Raw genomic sequence first — 22,725 nt, 5'->3', positions numbered from 1 at the left:
TTCAGACAGATATAACATCTTCTATAATGGTAACAGGTGCCCTTTAAACTTTGAAAGTGATGAAAATGTTCTTGAATTGCATCCTAATTTTGTAATGCCAATTATTGCGAAAATCAATTATGCTGTGGTCGAAACCATGGTCCCATAGTCAATTTGTTTAATTTACGAAAGCATTGGTGATATCAGAAGAAAGGAATTTCATTGTCGCAGTGTTTTAACATACACTAACTAGCAATGAGTGAAACAGGAACCAACATTCCAACCAGGCAAGCAAACAGAAACAAGGCCACAGCATCTCACACTGACCATCCACAGAGGTGTGTTTGTGCGTTATGTGTCATACTACAGCATGCTTCTGCATAAGCCAGTAGGCACAAGCGCCACATTATACCTGGCGCCACATTAGACAGCGTACTTGAACCTATGACAAGGCTCTGGCAAGTGCTGATGTATAAAGCCAGTGAACCCAAGACCGCAGTAATTACTCCCATAGGGCTCTATGAGTTCAAAGCCAAGGAACCTGCTGGATGCCTGCGGTGTAGTCAAGCAGATAAGCCTGGTTGGACCTTTGAATAGATCTGATGGGATCTTTTCCAAGAGTAAGATGAGAAACATCTTCCTGTTTGCTGTAATAAGTTACTACACGGATTTCCCCTGATAGCAAATAAAGGCCGCATAAAATAGTTAACACACCTGATGAACCCATGCTCATGCGCTCATTTGTTGTTTCTTTCTCACCAAGCCTCTTTTCTGTCTCGATTTGGTCTCGTAGGTCTCCATGTTTGCAGGATCGAGACTGCTCTGTATGTTTCTTCTGTTCCTCTGCTGTATGGTCCTTGTCGTAGTCTTCAGTACGGTTGACTGCTTTATCAGATGTAGACTTCTTCTTCACTGGCTTTGCAGAGACTGTGAACAAAAAGATGTAGGCTACTAAAATAATAACAGCAGAACATACACACATTCATACTTTAGGAAAAACTCACATACTTGGTTTAAGGAGCTCAGGTCGGTTCAACCAGTATGAAGGCTGGATTGGAAAATAAAAAGGCCGTCCGATACCGTACTGCCCTGATAATAAACACCAAAGTTGTTACTCTATTTTAAATCCCTTTACGAAATAAACTTGACTATATTGTGTACCTGGGAAAACACTGTCGAGGTACCACGCAAGAAAAGCATAAAGAACCGTGTCCACTGCCAACATGATGATAGAGGTGAGAAACGAAAACTCGTCTCCTTCCAGAAGGCTGGTCTGGATGTTGTCCCATTGGAGCCCGAGTCCCTGCTCCTCATAACGGGACAGATACTCCGTCCCGAAACCAAATGCAACTTGGGACATCAAGCTCTGACACAGATGTAAAACAACATTATATTTTGTTTAGTTAAATGGATGAGTTGTAGTTTATTTTTTATACAGATTCTGATAAGAAAGCACTTTTTTGAAATATGTTTATGGTGGGGGACGTACCGCCATGATTTTTATGTCGCTGGTAATGCGGTCTTGCCAGGCGAAACACACTATGTGTGGCAGGTACAGAGTGAAGTATATGATGCCGCTGCAGGCCGCTGCCAGGTTGGCTTTGTTGAAAAACACACTCATGAGGAAGCACTGCATGATGGTTGCCATGGTGAATGTGAGCAGGAAGAGGAAGAGGATCATGGGATTGCTGTAGTTCAACACCTTTCCTCCCTGTGTGAAAATAAAGACTTTTATATTGTTTAAGACAGCATACATATGCAAACAACTAGTCATTCATAACAGTCACCACTAGATGTCGGTACAGCACAAAAAATAAATTAAAGGAAAAGATTACCAAAAAAAAGAAAACACTCTCATAAATTACTCACGCCGATGTATATGGTTTACTTTATTCAGAAAAACACAAACAAATAATTTTGACAATAAAATCCAGTTATGTTCTTTTTGTGGTGGTCAATAATATAGCAAAGCTTCAAAACACACATAAGTACATTATAAAAAGTAATCCAATAACTCCAGTATGACTTTTAAAGTAAAACGATATGGTTATGTGAGAAAACGAGTATATTTTTGAGCTTCTTTAAATATTGAAACGTCACGTATCCGTGGCAACAAATAGATTTGCGCGGTACATTTAAATATGGCGGCTTGATAACGTTGTCTGCAGGAAGCCTTATGAGGGTAAGAGATCAAACTATTTCTTTATTTTTTTAATTCTAGTATTTTACAATTGTAGTAAAATATAATATATAATATTATATAAATATGAGTCAGTTATTTTATAAAATAGTTTCTATTCACACAAACGTGTTATTGATCCTGTAGCTCATTTAGAGCATTGATTGAGTTAGCGGTTGAAAAACGTCTCATACACACACTGATGAAATGTAAAATGAAGTGTATGAATCTTCATAGACCATCTAAAAACCAGTAGAGAGAAAGTCTGCTGAACTATCTATTTACATAAAAAGTTCAATGTTTAATCTTCAATTTCTCACCATGATAATCAAAGTGAGCAGGGCTGTGCTAGAGGCCATGATGACGAAAGTGTCGATGAACCATGTGCACCACAGCACACTGTTGGTAACGCCCATGGCCTTCAGAGTCTCCTTCAACCTCATCTCCTTCTCCAACACAATGCTTTTAACTGTCATAGAGACAGAGTAGACCCAGGCCAGCACCATGAAGATCGGAAAGCAGCGATTCAGAGTTAGCATGAAGCTGTGGTTTGAGTCGTCGATGAGGAGAGGAAGAAAGATCATTGGTGGAGAACATCAATTAAATATGACAGTATATTATTTATATTTTTTTTATAATAGAAAAACACTTTGTATGTGTTTTATGACATCATTCACTACACTTTTTTTAGTTTAGTTTATTTATTTAAGGACAGTGCACATTCATAAACATTTCTGTAAATGTGCCAGTGTTAGCCAGCAGGCAAATTTTTAACTGTAGTCCATTTGGCAAGATGTTATGCACATAGTGGCTAAAAATTAAACATATTAAATCACACAACAATTAATATACATACTGCCATATGATTCTAGACTGAGAGTTAAACTAAACTTTATTGGCTATTGTAAAAGTGGGGAGGAGCCACTTAGTATTAGTCCCACCCGAGGGGCAACCTCTGATCTCTCTCTGATTAAGCCAATATGGAAGTGACTTAAACTGCTATTCATTGATTGGCCGCTAGAGCCTGGCTCCGAAAGGAAATCAATTCCCATAGACCCCCATGTTAAAATGCCAAACTTTACAGCAGAAAATAATATGTTTACAGCCTTGTACAAAAAGTGTTTTTGGTCTGTATAGCTAATTTTGCCCTTCATGACAACTGTCAGGGGGTTAAAATTATTTTAAGCCTTAAAGTCTGCATAATTAAGGGCGTGGCCACTTGAGTAACGGGTGAACTGCCACTGCTGTCACTACCGAGGTGGGCGTGGTTTCAGCAACCAGCCACCTCAGCTTGACCTACATCCCGCCTCTTTACCCATTTTCGGTTATCCGCGAGTGATGTATGGTGACGCAATGCCAAGAGGTCGACGTCAAGCCCTGCCAACTATTGGCTTCCAAAAAGCTCTTCACAAACTATGGGTGATGTCACAGACACTACGTCCATATTTTTTTACAGTCTATAGACCTCTCTGACGATTTTTTGTAAGTAATCCATATAAATTATATTAAGCCTTATAATTCTGCATAATTAAGGGCGTGGCCACTTGAGTGACGGGTGAACTGCCACTGCTGTTACTACCGTCAAGCTATAGACAGGTGTGGTTTCAGCAACCAGCCACCTCAGCTTCACCCACGTCCTGCCTCTTTACATTTTCGGTTATCTGCAAGTGATACATAGTGACGCAATGCCAAGATGGCGATGTCAAGCCCCGGCAACTATTGGCTTGTTTTTAAGTTACGTCACTTAAAAAAGACACCTCATATGTGCTATAAACGACTTTGGATAAAAAGTGTCTGCTAATCCATTTAAATAATTAATGGGTGTGATTTGCTATAAATTCAAAAAATCCTCTAAATTTAACACTTACAGGTCATCCACATAACAAGGGTATGGCATCTGCTGTACGTAGACACCTAAGGGTCGTTCCTTCCCTGTGTGCGTCTTTATAATTCCATGCTCTATCATGTCTTGCAGGTAGGCAAATCCTCCCCATACGTATCGCAGGTCATCCATGGGGTCAGCTCTTGGCCCTGGGTCCCAGTATCTGATCACAGAAAAGGTTAAGTTTTAAAAAAAACAGAAATCTAAATTTGATGATAGTTTCACTGACATTGCAGACAGACCTGTCTTTGATCTTGTTGGTGCGCTCCACAATGTCAATGTCCATGCGGATCTTAAATTTGACGTGAGGTGGCACCTTCGTGGTCCAGGGGTACATGTCCACAAAAACCAAACCAGCCCAGAACTTACTTTTTTCTAGAAGGTCTAGTGCTTGATGTGTTAACTGGTCTTCATCAGAGATGGCGGTGAACTTATCCAGGACTAGGCACTATTGATACAGGGGGAATAGTAGGCTATAAACTTTCGCACAGCTATAAACCATATCATATCAAGCAATTCCACAGACAATAACTTTAGTTTAATTAAACTGTATGCCGTTCATTTGTTTTCACCTAGCATAAGATGCTGAGAGCCTGAATTTAAATCTTGGACGCATTGTTTGTCCTTGTGGCCGGTGTGCAGTGCTATAAACCAGACTGAGCTTTCTCTTTGTGTAGAGTGAGTAGACTGACAGCTGTATCTAATTGGACTTATTCGCTGGGTTTGTCTGTCACCCCTCTGCTATACTTGCTGGAATGGGGCACATGGTTTAGATACCAGAGGTCCTGCTTTCACTGGCACAAGGTGTCTGTAGCTCGCCCTGATTAGCATTGAAGGTATTCAGAATGCAGATGTATTATTAAAAAGCTCTCCCAGACATTGGCGAAGTCTCAGTGAGAAATCAAGGAGATTTCTTTGTTCGTCTTGACATCAGGGAGGCAAGATTGACTGTTTGGTCTGCACAGTTGTGTTTCTGAGCTTCTCTTTGTATTCACTGGAGGTCTAGAAGAGCTGTGAGAGTCAAATTGGAATTTGGAAATGGAAATTTTCAGCCAAGCAAAACACTTTGTTTCAATATCATCGCTGTTGGGTGAAAACCTTGTATCACCATTTTGTGATTTTTGAAAAATCATAACAACTGGTCTCTCTTTACGTCTGTGTGGGGGGTTTTGCAAATATTTAACCAATGAAAAGTTTTAAAAAGAGCTTGCTGCTAAACCCCATACAGTAACTTGATTGTTTTTAGTTTATTCATTAAACCAGAAATGCAAGGTCATGCTGACACATTGCATTGTGGGTAGAGCATTTCCTACAGTGTGTTCTATTGTGTAGTACTGCAAATTCTGGCAAATCTATAGGACATCTAGCTATTCTGTGCATACCTAAAGTGTGGTCAAGACCAGATTGTCCAAGACCCAGACCAAGACTAGAGCCCTTAAGAGTGAGACTAAACTACACCTGTCAAGCTCCAGACCATGACACAGAGTTACAAAACCTTGGGGGTATTCCAGAAAGCTGGTTATGTGACATACGCGGGTATGTTTGAAATAAAAAATGTCTGTTTCTCAATTCCAAGAACACAAAGAATGGACTTGCATTCTCGCGGAGATCGGTTTACAAGGCGACCTTGGAAGAACGAACTCAGAAGGTCGCAAGAACACAGAACGCACATGTGAGAATTGAGATGTATGCGATCTTCATGTTGGTCACCTGAACTCCGCCATTGTTTTGCTGCAATGACTTCTGGGGCGTAAATCGATTTCAGCACGCAAGTCTGCACTCAATGGATCCTCGATATTAAGAACACATCCGGGTATTTTCATGCGTCCTCTGTACTTGTGTTCTTGAGAATTGGAATTGAACTTCGACGGCTAATGATGACATAGAAGTGAGAAGACAAGGACGCAAGATCGCATATTGGGAAACAGTCATTGTCTTTATGTATTCCACATCTGCGCGCAACTTAAGGTTTCCAGTAGGAGGTTAATTGAACTAACTCTTATCAGGTGCACCCAGAACCGACATGATCAGGGTAAACAGGTTTTAAGTTAATCAACCAAATGTTCAGGGTTTTGTGGTAGATTCCCCCTAGATTCAGACCAAGAGCACATTTTATATGACATCAAGACACATGAAGTTTGCACGCTAGTCCAAAATTTATACACATAATTAAATAAATATGACCTAACGTGCCAATCACGTTTACACACTGCCTCAAAACTTTCGTCCATTATAACAAAATCAATTTTCTGTGTTTTTCACATCCATAGCAAGCATTTTGAGAGGTGTTTTGAAAATTCAGAGCCAGCTTACAAGCGAACGGCAAAAACCAGAACAGCGTCTGAAAGTTGAACCACTTTATAACAAACAAAGTGTGGAAAAAAGAGACGGAACATAAAGACGTTATATAAAGTGCTCCTGTATAGCTCACTGATAGAGCATTGCGTTAGCAGTGCAAAGGGTAATGGGTTCGAACCCAGGGAACACACATACTGATAAAAATATATACCTTGTAATGCACTGCAAGTCGCTTTGGATAAAAAGCGTCTGCCAATGTATAAATGTCAAGTTAGAATAACAAATAGCTTGTTGCTATTGTCATTCATCCATTTGTGTTGAATAGTGCTAATGTAGACTCGGTTTGTATTGTTTTGCTCATTTTTTGGCAACTGAAAAATTATTTTGCAATTAATTTGCATCGGACTCTGTGTGCAAGGTTTCTGTGCGTGACAATTTTTTAGGATGACGAATACGGAAAAAAACGCATACAAAAAACTTCAGTGCAAGGACCGTAAGACCACAACATCAAGACTTCTTTCGCATCCTGTGCACAATGTACATACTATAGTGTATATTGCAAACATTATTTGATTAATATGATCATATGCTATTTCAAACACATCCTCTGAGTACGTGAGGATAGTTATTAGAAAGAATTAGTAAGAAGTTTGATACCTCCCCATATCGGTTTATCAGGCGAACAACTTGGTCAGTGAAGTTGAAGATGTTCCTCCAGTCAAAGCTCGGCAAGTCCTGACCTCTGTCTTCTTCAGGGCCATTGTACAGGAAGTTTAGGACATGCTCGCCTGTAAACACAGTTTCCTCTAGGCCTTTGTTAATGTAATCCATGACTGTGGGGTTTCTAATGGAATCCTGCAATATAACCCACAACAGTGTGAAATGAAAACATTGCAATTCATTCGGTAATAGATAGAAAATGCATAAAACCTTAGATGAATAAACTAGGTTTAAATATTTAAATTGTCTTTATTCTTACCCTTAGCATGTTCATCTGTACACTTTCCTGAAAGAATGTCCACACCTGTGGGCCCACCTCCTCCCATGCCCGACCTAGGTTTATTAGTCTTTCTAATTCCTCAAAGGTGGTGTTTGCCTGGATAAACACACACACATTTAACAATGTTTAGGTGCATTATAGTAAAACTAGACAGGAACAAATGAAATAATCTTTTTGTTAAACATTCAATAGTACAGTCACAGAGCAGAACAATGCACAGGTGGTGGCAACCAGTCACTTGCCTTGAGCTGGACCACAGAAGGAATAAAATTCCCACAAGGAGCAGTTTACACAGTTGCAATGAAAGGCCTGCTGCATAAACAGAGAAACTAAAACCTTCTGAATCTGATGGGACTACAGCCATGGCCCATTGCCCAGGGTAAACATGTCCACACCTTATTCTGCACAAGGGGGGTTCTCTCCCAGGATCAGGGGTCTTATGCTGTACCTCCCTACCTACGTCTCACTATCACTCTCACTTTATGTCTTTTGTTTTTTCACGATCTCTTAATTCTGTCTTTGGAAGAGGCATAAAGAGTTACAAATGAAGTTTTTTTGCAGCAATGATTTAAAGAACCATTTTTGGTTCTCCCAAGAACCCTTTGGGTCAAAAGTTCTGTGGATGTTAAAGGTTTTTTATGAAACCATACAGTCTGAAAAACTAAATGTTAGAGAACGAAAAGCATCCGTATTGCCAATATTCTTATTCTAGGAGGATCCTGGTGGAATGGCTTAGTGTTAAAAAGACCAGGAGTGTCATTCTTTTATCATTCTGCAAAGTCTTACTATGGGTTCACACCAGACGTGAGTTCAGCAATTTGCGCAAGTAGATTACATACAAAGTCAATGCAAAGACGCGATCAAACGCATCCTCGCGCAGGGCGATGCGATTGACGTGATATGGGCGGCGCGTTTGCCGTGAAAACACGCGCTATTCGCCTCAAACGCGTCTTCGTCCAAGTTAATAATATTCAACTGGAGCGAAAAATTTGCATGACACGAAGTTAAATCCCACGAGTAACACGATGCCCCATGTTTGGTGTGTACATAGCATTACTGTGGGTTCACACCAGATGCGAGTTCAACGATTTGCACAAGTAGATTACATACAAAGTCAATGTAAAGACACGTCCTTGCGTGGGGCGATGCCAATGACGTGATATGGGCGGCGCGTTTGCCGTGAAAACACACGCTATTCGCCTCAAACGCATCTTCGCCAAAGTTGAAAGTATTTAACTCAAGCAAAAAATTTGCATGACACCAAGTTAAATCCCGCGAGTAATCTAGAGCGAGTAACGCGATGCCCCGTGTTTGGTGTGTACGTAGCATAAACCCTAATTAGCCTTTTAGTCCTGCATCATTTCTCCTCTGGTCAACCCACTGTCAGTTATTCATCATCATAAAAATATATCTGACATGTCCCAAGGAAGATTAGCTGTTGCAATAATGGAGATGCCAAACAGTTTTGTGCCATTGAAGGGTTCTGGCAGAATGGGACACTATCCTACTTGAAGAATAACTGAAGTAATCTTTGTATGTACCACCCTGCTGAAAAAAACAGCATCAAACCAGCATGGACCAGCATGGGAATTATGCTGGTTTAGCTGGTGGTCACCAGCATACCAGCACCAAAACACAACATATGCTGGTATGACCAGCATGGGATGCTGGTGCTAATGTTGGTTTAGCTGGTGCTAATGCTAGTTTAGCTGGTGTTAATGCTGGTGCTGATGCTGGTTTGATGCTGGTTTAGCTGGTGTTCACTAGCAAACCAGCACCAAAACACAACATATGCTGGTATTGCTGGTATGCTGTTTTTTTTCAGCAGGACAAACATAATTAGATAGATCAACCTGATTAAGTTAACAGCCATAAGCATTAATATTGCTATGTTTAACAAGGAATGTTGCCTATCAAGTTTGCATTCCAGTTGTAAATAAAGTAGCTGTGATGTTCATCTTCCTGAAGAGTATTTAAACCGTCACGTACATGTCATTAAAGCCCTACACCCTTCAGGGTGAGTGGTACATAGCATTGCTTTTCCCATAATCTCATAATTTCACCTGGTACAGGTACATGTGTGAGTGTACATGTGTGCATGAGGTCAAGGAGGTGTAGTAACAAATGGAGACGGGTGGGGAGTCTTCTCTTACGTTTTTAATGATCTGCCTGACGGCGGGGGAGTCTGGTGCATACAGGATTTTGCCCATCAAGAAAGGCTTGACGGAGCTCCACACAATCCTTGTGACCGGATTGGATTCCAAATCCTTCATGAGGTCATTACAAAACGGAGCTATAAGAGATATGAACGCGATAAAGAGGAAACCTTTGTTTTGCCATCTATTTGAATTTGAAAAACATATACAGTACAGTACTCACTGGCCGCCTGATCGTAGTTATACTTTTCCTGTCCACGGGTGCTGTTAATGCCCAGAAAGGCTTTGTAGTTATTATCCTCATACCAGTTGAAGGAGGTGACCCTAGAGAAAGCCCCCTCCGAGTAGCCGCAGAACAAACTGGAGGTGGTGGCCATTATCTGGCTGAAAGATGGAGTCTCCTGAGACTGAAGCAGGGGTGAGATGACCTGCAGCAAGTCTTTAGAACTGTTTCTGTCAAACAGCTGTTGGTAGAAATAGATTGTATGGGACAAAATAATAAAGCATTTGAATTAAAACAGGAAGCCTAATACACTCTTAAAAATAAAAGGTGTTTCCACAAGTTCATTTTAAGAGAACCAAACCCAAAAAGGAACTAGCCGAATGTGACCTCAGTCCTTTTGGTGTTCACAATATAGTGGACTCAAAAGAGAACCCAGTTCTTTTTTTGGTCCTCTTCAGAGCTGTAGTGATCTCAGACCCTTTCTTGTTCACATCACAACTTCATAAGAACTCAGAACCCAGCTTTCTGTGCAGCAGTTTATTTTGAAACCATGTCCAAACGACACGCAAATCGAATGAGGTCCCGGCCTCATCAATTTCACATCTCAAAAAGAAATCGAACCACAAAAGAACCCAAAAGCGAACGTGGTCTGAGTTCGGTTCACTTTTGGGTCCTTTTAGGGGGGTCTGAGATCACTTGGTTTTTTCACAAATACACCCTGAACTGCTCCAAAGAGTTTGGAGGGCTCAAACAAACAAGGTGTGAAAACACCCTAAGGTTCTTAGCAGCAGCGTTCCCAAGTCTGTGGTTTTCGGCTACTTTAATACTGTTGCTCCGGGCTGTTTTTTATGTCTGTGGGTTGCAGCGACCCCAATGATGTTATTTTTAGCCCTGGGAAGGCAAATTGTAGATTTTACCCCAGAACGCGATTTTTACTGGAGAAGCCCCCCCTCTAAATGCGATTGGGCTAGTTTTGAGTAGCAATTGGGCAGATTCAGCTGTAAAAACCTGGAAACCTGCTTAGCAGTGATGCCATAGAAGAATCATTTTTATTTCACAAGATGTTTTTATTTAATGTTTTTTAAAAATCATTTCTTTATAGTCTGTGGATCCTATTTTCACTACAAAAACCCTATTGTGCAACAGTAAGGTTCTGTGGATGTTAAAGATTCTTTATGGAACCATAAAGCTTGACAAAGAACCTTTAGGGGAACCTTTACTTTTAAAAGTGTTATTACGTTAGGAGACCGAAGAATTTGGGTGCTCATGCTACAAAATAAAAATTTACATATTGCAATGGATAACATTTTAAAGATAAACAGCACAAGTACACTTTTTAAGCAAAACATACAGTATCAAGTTTGAAAGAGTTAACCTCTTAAACCAACTGATATACTGTGAAAAATTATTTGCAATTGGACACCTGTTGTAATTTCAAAAATGCAAAATAGCTTACATATTTCCTTTCGCAGAAGTACATGAACGTGTATATTTTTGGCAACAAGAGATCATGAATTCTGAAGGTGGAGTTTTTTTAACCATATATCTGGCCTGCAGCGTGGAGAACGTGATGAAAAGGAATTCGGAAAATGACTAGCTGGCATAATGGTTCCCGTCAGTCAGGCCACAGACAACAGAACTCCACCAATAGGAAGTCATAGTTCTCACTGCAGGGCTGCAGGCACATTGACGTCATATCAGCAAGGTTCAAACTTCAAAATGCCCTCACCTGGGGCTTTACAATATGAGCAGCTCTGAAATATCAAGGCTATCAAATCCAACGGAGCGGTTATTGAAATTAGCTTTCCGCAGACACACAAATGATATCTCCATTTCCGAGTGCTTGCGTAAAAAGCCAGGCGGAGGAAAAAGTAATTTCCTGGTCACTAAAAATACAGTTGAACTTTTAATGCGTCCTAAAGCGGAGAACACTCACCACTCCCAGTTTCTCAGAGACAGCAGGCAGGAGTCGGGCCCAGAAGTGCAAGTCGAGACCATTGGAGTGGTTGTCAAGAACTAGAGGAAGCTGGATACAGTAGAGAAAAAATAAAACACACTGTTTAGAGAAAAGATGCAAGTCACTCTAGCTGTTTAATCTTTTTAGTAAAGTATATAGGCCATTAATATTTCCAGTTGAAATTAAAATGTCAAATCAGTATTGGGGTTGTGGGCCATTAAAAATGTTATTTAGAAATGTTAAGTGTAAAATCTACCGAGCCCCTCATGTGCTCACGTGAAACTTTCGTGTTCTCACGTGAAACCTGTGCAGAATTTTTTTTAAAGTTTAGTTTCGCATGCTCACGTGAAACTTTCTCGTGCTCGGGTGAAACTTTCTCGTGCTCGGGTGAAACTTTTGCGTGCTCGCGGGACACTTTCTTGTGCTCACCTGAAACTTTCCCGTGCTCACCTGAAACATTCCCGTGCTCACGTGAAACATCCCCGTGCTCACGTGAAACATCCCCGTGCTCACGTGAAACATACCCGTGCTCACGTGAAACTTTCCTGTGCTCACGCGAAACTTTCCCGTGCTCACCAACTATCGCGTCCGCACGTGAAAGCAAGTTTTACGTGTGCATGCGGAAGTTTCAGGTGCGTACGCGAAAGTTTCAGGTGCGCACGCGAAACTAAACTTTATTTAATTTTTGCCTCATGTCCCCTTAGGAGCTCCGTAAAAATCAATTCTAATTTAGAAAGATTTCTTTAAAAAAATTATTTTCTTAAAATTTAAGTAAAAAATACGTATAACTACTAAATGTGTAACATTATAAAATTATTAGTGCTGGGCAAAGATTCATCTAGATTAATCGCAAACAAAATAACAGTGATTTTTTTGCATAATATACAAGTGTGTGCTGTGTGTAATTATTATGTATATATAAATACACACACATTCATGTATTTATTTAAGATTTATATTATGTATATATATTTATTTATATTTTTATATATTCTATATTATATATAAATTAATACAAAATTATATATAAATAAAAAATGAAACAATATATTATAGTAATAAAAAAATCTAATTTAAATTCAACATCCTGTGGGGTGTGGCCAATTAATTTCAAATAAATGCCCGACAAATGAAAAAAAAACAAATCATAAAGTATTAACATGCCCATCTCTGACCTGTATACATTTTAAAGGTTAAAAACAGTGAATGAAAAAAGTGTAACGCTTCTTTGATAAAGGTAAAATCATAACAGGGATCAAATAAATTTAGCTGAGGTTGCAGAGAAGAACTTTGGGAAATGTGTATGGCTCATATCCTGTCTTCCCAGATGCAACACTTTCAAAAACAATCTTTCTTCCAGGGACTGCCCCAGAAATCGCAGCCAAGCTGCTTTACAATGGGTCGGGAGATTTCAGGAAATGCTGTGTGTGTCACAGAAACAATCTCAAAAATAAGACATCCTTCCTATCAGTCTTCCTATCTATCTACAACAAAGTAATCAAGAATTTCCATTTGACGGTCTTTCGGATAAGAGCACATTTACAGTGTTCCTCCTTCAAGGGATGTATTCGAATATAAATTTATCTAGACGTAGAATCCACCTTTAATGCCTTTCTAAATGTTAGTGAAGGCATCACAAATCAATTCACCTCTAAGATGAATACATTTTATGTTGATGTGTGTATGTTGTTTACCATGTGTTGAATAGAGGTTAGTGTAGTCTTTAGTACAGTGCCTCAGTGTTATTTAAACCCAGCAGAGATGTATTGATCATAATCTCATTACTGAAATGGGTCAGACTCAGCCCCCTTCACTAACACCGATTTGGTGACTCAGAACCCATGAGCCCTACAGCAAAGAATGATACTAAAAACTAACAGGGACTACCAGGAAGGGGGTGTGCTATTTTGTTAGTAATCCTACAAATATTCAGGAGATATCATCAGTTTATGCTACATTTCATCGCTTTGTGAACAAGGGAAGGGGAAGATAAGTGAAATATGCCAAACAAGTTTACTCATCTGACGCAGAATACTTGCCTCCACCTAAAACCTCCCAGAGTTCACATACCCATCTGTGACTGCGCTTCCTATCTAAACCCATCTCAATACAGAGGTCATTTAGTATATGAGCGGACTGACCAGACGGAAAAGCTTGAAGAAGTCGAGGTTAGAGTAAAATTTGTCCTCGATGATCTGAAGACGATGTGGGGTGAGAGGACAGATTGCATTGCGAACAGCGTACAGGCCTCGGCGGCTTGGGAAAATGAGAAAGCGCTCAAGAAGAGTCTGACTGCAGGCGATGTCCTTCAGTTGAACATCAGGGACTCCATATGCAAACTGAGAGAAAGAGAGAAAGATGCGCAAATTTAAATAATTTAGTTCCTCCTGTTTGCACAAGTGTAAGTAGATGGATTTATATCCATTTTAGAGAACCATTTCTATTGAGAAAGTTCAAATGCACAGTAGGTCGCCTTTAGGCATGTGGTATTGGTAAATCTTACCTTGTTGAGTAAAGCATATGTAAATATAGGTAGCTTAAGAGTTATGACTAAACCAATTTGTAATGCATCAATCTCTATTGACGGTAAGCAAACTAAAACCATTTTTAGCATCATGGATTTGTTGTTGTTACAGTATTTTAGGGTCACATGACTAAAGTGTGCTATCATTATCTCCAACAGCATGTCAAAGCCATATACACTACAAATGTAATGGATAAGCTATTAAATAATCTGAACATGCCATATTTCAATTATATTTACTACACTGACCAAAAACAGTCATAAAATGTTCCCAAGCTGTCATTGGGGCAGCACCCTTTAAAAAAGTCCTAATACCATTTAGGGACAGATATGTATACATTTGGTACTAATATGCATTATTTGGTACCAGTAGTCTATGTAGCTCTGAGCTTAGTGCAGAGTGCAAATGTGTCGTTTTTGAAAGGGTATATACCGCCCCAGTGACAGCTGCGGTCCATATTTTGACAATATTTCTGATGTGCATCCTTCAATTGAAGTCACTAGCTGTATTTCCATTACATATTTGTGCAAAACTTTTAAAATATTTTCTATATGTCGATATAAAAACTTTTGTGAAATGGCGGCGTTTTCACTATTCTATGATATGCGATGCGACTACACACAATTTTCCTCCTGCGATAAGTCATTCCAAACATCATGTCGACTGATGCTGGTAGGTTTACGAATATCACATCCACCGCACAAGCCATTATTTATAACCGAAGGAGACGTAAAAGTGTTAGCCAAACATTAATGCCTCGAAAAGTCCTTTATACTTGAGAGAGGCAATTTACTCTGCAAAAAAATGGCTTTCAAAAAATGTTCCCTAGTATTTTTGTCTTGTTTTCAGTACAAATATAAAAAAATTCTTAGATTAAGATGTATTTTCTTGATGAGCAAAACGACCCAAGAAAATAAGTCTAGTTTTTAGACCAAAATGCCAAATTTAAGTGATTTTGTGCATAAAACAAGCAAAAAATCTGCCAATGGGGTAAGCAAATTTTTCTTGATTTTTTCTTGAATTTAGTGTTTAAGTGTTTAGTGTTTGATATTTTTACTGAAAACAAGACAAGAAATGTATTTTTTCTTGATAGTCATTTTTTGCTATGTACAGTCTGAGTTTTTCTCAGAGGTAATAGTACATTATTTGAAATCAAAGGAGATGTAGGAGTGTTATCCAAACATTATTGGAAAGGAAAGGCTCTTATACTTGAGATTAAACACGTATGAGGTGTTTCTGGGAGGTTTTAGTACATAACCGTGTCATCTCGAATAACGATTATGTGATTTACATTTTATCGCACTGCTAAAATTTACTATCTTCTTAGTATTTTGTCTTGTTTTCAGTAGAAATATCTAAAAATTCTTAAATCAAGATGTATTTTCTTGATGAGCAAAATGACCTAAGAAAATAAATCTAGTTTTTAGACAAAAAAATATACAATTTGTGCTTAAAATGATTGTGTTTACTTTTTTCTTAAACACTTAATTCAAGAAAAATTTTCTCACCCCAATGGCATCATGAAAATGTAAAAAAAATTGCATTATGTGGCAGTTTTTGCGAAATGACCTGTTTCCATTGGCCGTATTTTCATTTGCAATGTCAATTTGCTCAATTTGAAGGGTAATGGAAACGCAGCTAATGGTGCTCCAAAACTGTTTGGTTACAAACATCTCTCAGAATATCTTCCCTTGTGTTCAGCAGAACAAAGAAATTTATGAACTGTCCCTTTAAGAAAACTCTTTATTTGCTCTCTCATTGCTGTAAAGTAGAAACATTAAAGAGATGTTTGATTTTTCTTTCTTATTCACAGCAAAAATGCCTTTTTTACATAGTATTTGGTCTTGTTTTCAGTACAAATATCTAAACAATTCTTAAATCAAGATGTATTTTCTTGATATGCAAAATTACCTAAGAAAATAAGTCAGTTTTCAGACAAAAAATATCAAATTTAAATGAATTTGTGCTTAAAGGGGACATTTCACAAGACAAGATGTCAAATAAATCTTTAGTGTCCCCAAAGTGCATAAGTGAAATTCTAGCTCAAAATACCACACTGCAAAAAATGATTTTTAAGAAAACAAATTCTTAGTATTTTTGTCTTTTACTTTTCAGTAAAAATATTTAAAAAATTATTAAATAAGAGCAAAACGACCCAAGAAAAATAAGTCTAGTTTTTGGACCTAAAATTTAAGTGATTTAAGAGAAAAAAAATCTGCCAATGGGGTAAGCAAAAAAATCTTGAACATTTTTCTTAAACACTAAATTCAAGAAAAATTCAAGAAAAAATAGTTTTGCCCCATTGGCAGATTTTTTTGCTACGTTTATGCACAAAATCACTTAGGTTTGATGTTTTTGGTCTAAAAACTAAACTTATTTTATTGGGTCGTTTTGCTCATCAAGAAAAAGCATCTTAATTTAAGAATATTTTGATATTTTTATTGAAAACAAGACAAAAATACTAAGATTGAAAATCATTTTTTGCAGTGCATATAGAAAATGTATAATAGCATGTTAAGATTGACACTTTGTAGGTGTGACCAAATATGTGCCTTTTTTGTGTGTCCTTTTAAATGCAAATGAGTTGATCTCTGCACTAAATGGCAGTGCCGTGGTTGGATAGTGCAGATTAAGGGTAGGTATTATCCCTTTCTGACATCACACGGGGAGCAAAATTTCAATTACCTACTTTTTCACATGCTTGCAGAGAATAGTTACTGGGTTGATCGTTTTCACATTTTCTAGATTCATACAAGCACTGGGGACCAAATTATAGCACTTAAAGATGTAAAAAAAATCTGATTTTCATGATATGCCCCCTTTAAAACAAACAAAAGAAATCTGCCAATGGGGTAAGAAAATGTCAACCCATTGGCAGATGTTTTTGCTTGGTTTAGGCACAAATTTACTTTTGTCTAAAAACTAGACTTATTTTCTTGGGTCATTTTGCTCACCAAGAAAATACATCTTTATTTAAGAATTTTTCGATATTTGTAAACGAGACAAAAATATTAAGTAAAAAAAGTTTTTTTTGCAGTATTGGAGGGCACAAGACACCAAGCTTTGGCGCCAAATTAGTGTGCAAAAACCCTTCTGGAAAATGTCCTACCGCTTACCTCCTCTCTTCCTAGCCTTTTCTCCCTCTCTGTCCCCCTTTCTCTCTAAAAGACTTATCCAACCAGCACATTCCATCTTCCTCAGTACGCCCCTGCTGTCTGACTGGCAGCAGCTCTGAGAAAGCCTTCAAAATGCTCCACATTCCTCTTCCCTACATTTCCATATGAAAGTGTCCGACACGCATACTTGAGGATGGTGGAGGCTCTGCTGGTGTGTGAAGACCATTGGTGTGTCCGCACGGTGCCACTTCCTCTACACTAGCTCTCTTCTTTGACCAAAGTACCACCCACAAGATCAAAGGGGACCTTGTGAAATCACCAAAATAATAACCCACAAAGAAACGCGGGGCCGGAGAGCAGCTTTCGCATCAGGTAAGAAAGGTGTACGACTTTGGCTCGGAGTCTGGTGACTCGCAGGGATGACAAATATATACATCACAAAGGGCCTGTACAGAGAGCTGAGGAACCCAAACATCCAATGTGATGCTGAACAAACGGGCACTTGAGAGACGTCCAAGTTTCTCTCAGTCTCAAACAGAGACATTCAAGTCCATTTTTATGCAGTGAACGCTGATGAATGTTGGTCGGGGTGGTGAAGTCAATCTGCATATCATTCACGACTCAATTAGATGATCACAAAAGAGACGCTTACGGTCAATGACTTCACCGAGATTTTAAGAACTTAAGCATCTAAGGCATGGGTCTTCAATGGGGGTCCGTGGTGGTATTACCGGGAGTCCATCAAATATTGAATGTTTATTCAAATAGTAATGAAATTAGGAGCATAAATTGAAGAGCATAAGGTTCCCACAATAAAACTTATTCAGTTGAATTAAAATGTATGTAGTGTGCCAAAAAAAAATTCTTTAAAAGTTTTTGTAATATAACTACCATAACAAGCTTGGAAGTCATAAATGTGGGAAACAATTTTGTAGCACTGTTTACCTGTTCAGGTCTGATCTGGGCATTGACCAGCTGATATACCACAGAGTCTGTCAGAGGAACGTCTCTAAGCAGGTATGAAGTGAGGGTTTCGTCATCCTTCAAAATGTTCTCCACCTTCACGCCTCGACCTGTACGTGAACCAAACAAAATGCGTGAACAGGATGCCAGAGTAAAAATTTCACTGGGTTAAAGAATGTGACACTTCCACACTCAGGAGACATTTAGCTCTCAAAAGTGTTCATGAACATTATCATTCTGATGAGAAGAACAGATAAAGAGCTTTGGTATGCTTGGCATCTGCAGCCTGCTGAAAAATCGACCCTGGATCTCGTTCTGTTCTTGGAAAGAATGCTGGTTTTCGTGAGGAATGAGAAGATGGAGAAAAAGCTTCTGGTGTGAACGAGTGCCAGGAACTCAAGAGAGGTCGGTGACCCTTTCACACAACACAAAAACAAGTTTTGGGCCTTTTCCCTCAAGGGTCACTTAAGTAGCCGGAGCTATTTACTTGACATGCAACCGGCTGCACATACTGTAGGACTGCGCTGGAGACAGGTTTTCAACGGGAATCAAAAGTTTATTCATTTTTGCTTCTGTATGCCTTGGACAGCCCTACTTGTGCAGTCAATTGATAGAGTACCATCAATCACATTTCACTGACTGCGAACGGCGGTGGTTTGTTTTCGGATGCAGAAAGTCTCATTACATCTGTCAACACAGGAATGTTAAGACTCGACACCAGACAAGCTCTGTTTGTTGTTCTGCCGTCAGGGTAAACAAATGGAACTGCTTTCTCTAAAAAATAATTGCATAGAGAGTGCTTAAGCTGCTTAGCAATTCTCATGAAAAGACCTCTTCAAGGCAGATTGAGCATGTGATGTAATCTGGGAAAGTGGTGTAAACTGTAGGAGAATGGCTTGGGAAAGAGTTTGCCGACCTGAGATCAGTTCGGGATTGGTCCGGAGGGTGTCCATGAAGTTGCTCATGGCTGTGAGTTCTCTCCACAACCTTCCCAACTGCAGGAACTCGGGATCTTCGAACAGGAGTTCTTGGGCATCTGCCCAGAACCGGGCCAGTCTGAACAGGAAGAAGAGAAGATGTTAGCAGGTTATTAGCTTGTCCAGGTGGACTCAGATGGTCTAGATCAGTGGTTCCCAACTTCAGTCCTCAGGGCCCCCTCCCAGAATCTTTTAGATGTCTCCATATATAAAACACCTGATTGAGTTCATCAGCTTGTTAGTGTGTTAATTAAGGAACCGTTTCAAACATTTTGGAAGGAGCCTAATGAGTGGAATCAGGTGTTTTATATAAGGAGACATCTAAAAGATTCTGGGAGGGGGGCCCTGAGGACTGGAGTTGGGAACCACTGGTCTAGATGGCTTGTGGACATGGTGATTGGTCACCAGTCACCCATAGACCAGCTAGTAACCGTACCAGTGGCCATGTGCATGGTTTACAATGCATTTAAAACTTTCATCTGCAGGGTTAGGGTTAAAAAAAATAGTGGGTTGTTTCAAACAATAATTGGGTTAAATTTTGACATTTCTAGGTTGGGTTTCTCCATATTTTACCCAAACATGGGCTGAAACAACAAAAAAAATCGAAATAAATAAAATTTCTTGGGGGTCTATTTCACTTTTGTCCTTGAGCAAGAATGAAAGCATTCTTCTTCAGCTTACACATTAACCACAAAGAGTGTTATTGTAGAAGATGCCCCTGGAGGCAACTCACATTGAGTTGTTGTAGTTAGACACAGGACCTGGAGACTCTCCACGGGTATGATGCTGGAAACACGGGTTGTTGGCATTGCAGAAGATTCCTTGGATCCAAGGGAGGATGCCAGCGGAGGGCATTGCTTTGTTTGGAAAATGACCTGAGGAAGGAGCAAGCTGGCCATTATTTTTAACAAAGGACTGTATACATTAAAAATGAGTTATGTGGTTAATGCATGCGACAAAAATCTCATACATACATTCATGTTGTCGGTAGAGGGGGTTTGCTTTTCTCAGCCAAACCAGTCCAATGAATAACACCACAGGCCACATGATCTCCACAAATAGCCGTGCCTGGTGCCAAAATACAGTACATTAATTAAAAGGACACAAAAATAATGACACACAAAAAACACACATCTAAAGGAATAGTTAACAGAATTAAAATTAAATAAAATTTCTGTCATCTTTTAGTCACCCCCAAGTTGTTCCAAACCGTATAAATTACAAATATATATTGAAGAATCTTTGTAACAAAGCAGACCAGGAGCACCACGGACTTACATAGAAGGAATAGAAGAATACTATTGAAGTAAATGGTCCCACTGATCTGTTTGGTTACAAATATTCTTCAAAATATCTTCCTTTATGTTCAGCAGAATTTATACAGGTTTGAAGTAAATGATGCCTCTACCTCCCCTACATTTGAACTTCAATTCCATTCCCCTTGATATTCTTATTGTTGTCCACTCCAAGCCCCCAATTTTCAGCCCTGCCCATAATTATATACCTAAACTCTAGTAAAGCTTTGATGTTTGATCAGGTGTCATAGGTCACCTTTTGTCTCTTGCGGACTGTCCAGTTTTTCCAAAGGAGCAGTCGCACCTGACTGCCAGTCCCCATGACTGCTGCTCTCAACCCCTACCAGGGTTCACATATAGGTGACCTTCATTAGCAAAATAAATATAAACAGACAGATTTCACTCCAAGCTTCATTCCTGCATTTTACAAGCTCTTTACTTTTCCATAATTATGTAAGATCGCATTGCACGTTTCAATCATAGTCAGTTGTGTTTTAGATAATTACAGATTTTTTTTCTGTCCATGCTCTTTAGGCTGAACAGCTTTAAGGGTCTTTCATGAGAAATAATGAGAGTGCATAGTGTGGGCTGTCCACACAGTTAAGCAATCTGATACAAACAAACTTATGTAACAATCTTTTATGTAGGCTAATACCCAATCACCACTCATATGGAAACATAGTGAAAGGACACACGATGAACACAATGAAAGAGAAATAATGTTACTTACCTCAGGAGAAGAACTCTGTTTTACACTTACATCTGTTAAATCTCATGGTTGTGCAACAGTCGACTGACTGTAGCTTTACTGCAAATTCGGGGCAGATTTGTAATCTGATTGATTTAAGCTCCTTTTACCAGTGCACTGGACCTGTGACCTAACAACCAGCCTATTGGTGAAGTAAATATCAACCATATCAACCAATGCTAATTTGGGGGTTATTATTTGATATAAACATTGACTTTAATGCTAGCATAAGTGTGTTATTTTTATTCTAATGACATATGTAATAGCCCACTTATGAAAATGTTATCATCATTCACTGTATAAAAATTATGTGTTACACTTTATTTTGATAGTCCACTTCAGACATACAGTACTAACCATAAAATAACTGCAACTAGGCCTACTGTACATGTTAACTATCTTTTATTACAATATTAGTAGACTGTTAGGGTTAGACGAGGGGTCAGGGTTGGCAAAGTAAGTTGACATTGCAGTCAATCCCTTTTAAAAATTAACTATTTGGTGTACTGATTACTAATAGCAAATCCATGATTTAACTGTGGTTTTTGAAAACATCTGCATAGTAGTGAAAACTTGTGCTATGTTTCCTGATAATGGCTCCAAGAGGGAACATATAACAAGAAAAGGAAAGGACCTAGAACTGATCCCTGCGGTACACCATATTTAACTGGAGAGTGACATGATTTTTCCTCATTTACGTAAACAAAGTAATAGTGGTTGGATCTAAACCAGGCTAACACCTGACCACTGATGCCAACATAGTTTTCTAGTCTATTGAGTAAGATGTGTTATCTATTGTGTCAAAGTCTGCACTAAGGTCTAGTAATATAATTGATATTTCACCACGATCTGATATTTTTTATAAGTTCAATCAACTCATCATAGGTCAAGATTTAAAATAGCAAGTTCAAAGGACTTAAGGCCGCCAAATTGATTAGTTTAAAATTTAAGGCAACAACAACTTTAAGTGTTGGCCACATTTACGCTGTAGTTAAGTCTGGTTTACTACAAATTCTTGTGACACCCATCTGAGTCAGTATAGTAGGAGTGACACAAAAGGAACAATTATGTAGGTATTCACGCCAGCAAATACATGCAGTTGTATGTGGGTGAACATTTTCAGAATTTTAGTTACAAACATCTCAAAATGAACTAAATTTAAAGGGATAGTTCAGCCAAAAATGAAATTAGTGTCACCATTTAATCATTCACGTTGTTGTAAACCTATGAGTTTCTTTATTCTGTTGAACACACACACACACAAAAAAAGATTTGCTTTGCACACAGTAGACGGTACACACTGACTTCCATAGTACAAAAAACAAATACTATGGAAGTCAATGGGTACCATCAACTTTGTGCTTAAAGGGATAGTTCACCCAAAAATATGTCATAATTTACTCACCCTCAAGTTGTTCTGGATGTGT

General features: G+C 38.9%; 1 protein-coding gene across 3 annotated transcripts in view; it reads right to left on the bottom strand.

Moving 5' to 3' along the window:
• abca4a (ATP-binding cassette, sub-family A (ABC1), member 4a) overlaps nucleotides 1-21,393 on the bottom strand; it is a 41,938-nt gene extending 20,545 nt beyond the window's left edge. The window contains exons 1-19 of one of the 3 annotated variants that reach the window (XR_008638361.2): nucleotides 21,281-21,393; nucleotides 20,807-20,915; nucleotides 20,230-20,323; nucleotides 19,989-20,130; nucleotides 19,195-19,334; nucleotides 18,261-18,388; nucleotides 13,816-14,013; nucleotides 11,654-11,743; nucleotides 9,718-9,958; nucleotides 9,492-9,631; nucleotides 7,318-7,434; nucleotides 6,996-7,193; nucleotides 4,283-4,488; nucleotides 4,027-4,203; nucleotides 2,479-2,701; nucleotides 1,469-1,690; nucleotides 1,141-1,345; nucleotides 988-1,068; nucleotides 694-906 (exon numbers count right to left, since the gene is read on the bottom strand). Coding sequence is in view for 2 of the 3 variants with exons in the window: in XM_055182502.2 (XP_055038477.2) it covers nucleotides 694-906; nucleotides 988-1,068; nucleotides 1,141-1,345; nucleotides 1,469-1,690; nucleotides 2,479-2,701; nucleotides 4,027-4,203; nucleotides 4,283-4,488; nucleotides 6,996-7,193; nucleotides 7,318-7,434; nucleotides 9,492-9,631; nucleotides 9,718-9,958; nucleotides 11,654-11,743; nucleotides 13,816-14,013; nucleotides 18,261-18,388; nucleotides 19,195-19,334; nucleotides 19,989-20,130; nucleotides 20,230-20,323; nucleotides 20,807-20,872 (2,881 nt within the window). In the remaining variant the exon portion in view is untranslated. The remainder of the gene's footprint in view (nucleotides 1-693; nucleotides 907-987; nucleotides 1,069-1,140; nucleotides 1,346-1,468; nucleotides 1,691-2,478; nucleotides 2,702-4,026; nucleotides 4,204-4,282; nucleotides 4,489-6,995; nucleotides 7,194-7,317; nucleotides 7,435-9,491; nucleotides 9,632-9,717; nucleotides 9,959-11,653; nucleotides 11,744-13,815; nucleotides 14,014-18,260; nucleotides 18,389-19,194; nucleotides 19,335-19,988; nucleotides 20,131-20,229; nucleotides 20,324-20,806; nucleotides 20,916-21,280) is intronic. The other 2 variants (XM_055182502.2, XM_055182503.2) reach the window with 2 other exon arrangements.
• Between the last annotated feature and the right edge of the window lie 1,332 nt (nucleotides 21,394-22,725).

Source organism: Misgurnus anguillicaudatus, chromosome 25 (assembly GCF_027580225.2).
Source record: "Misgurnus anguillicaudatus chromosome 25, ASM2758022v2, whole genome shotgun sequence".
In the NCBI taxonomy this organism is placed as follows: domain Eukaryota; kingdom Metazoa; phylum Chordata; class Actinopteri; order Cypriniformes; family Cobitidae; genus Misgurnus; species Misgurnus anguillicaudatus.
The sequence above is the reverse complement of the archived record's forward strand: the minus strand, read 5'-3'. Positions and strand labels throughout refer to the sequence as shown.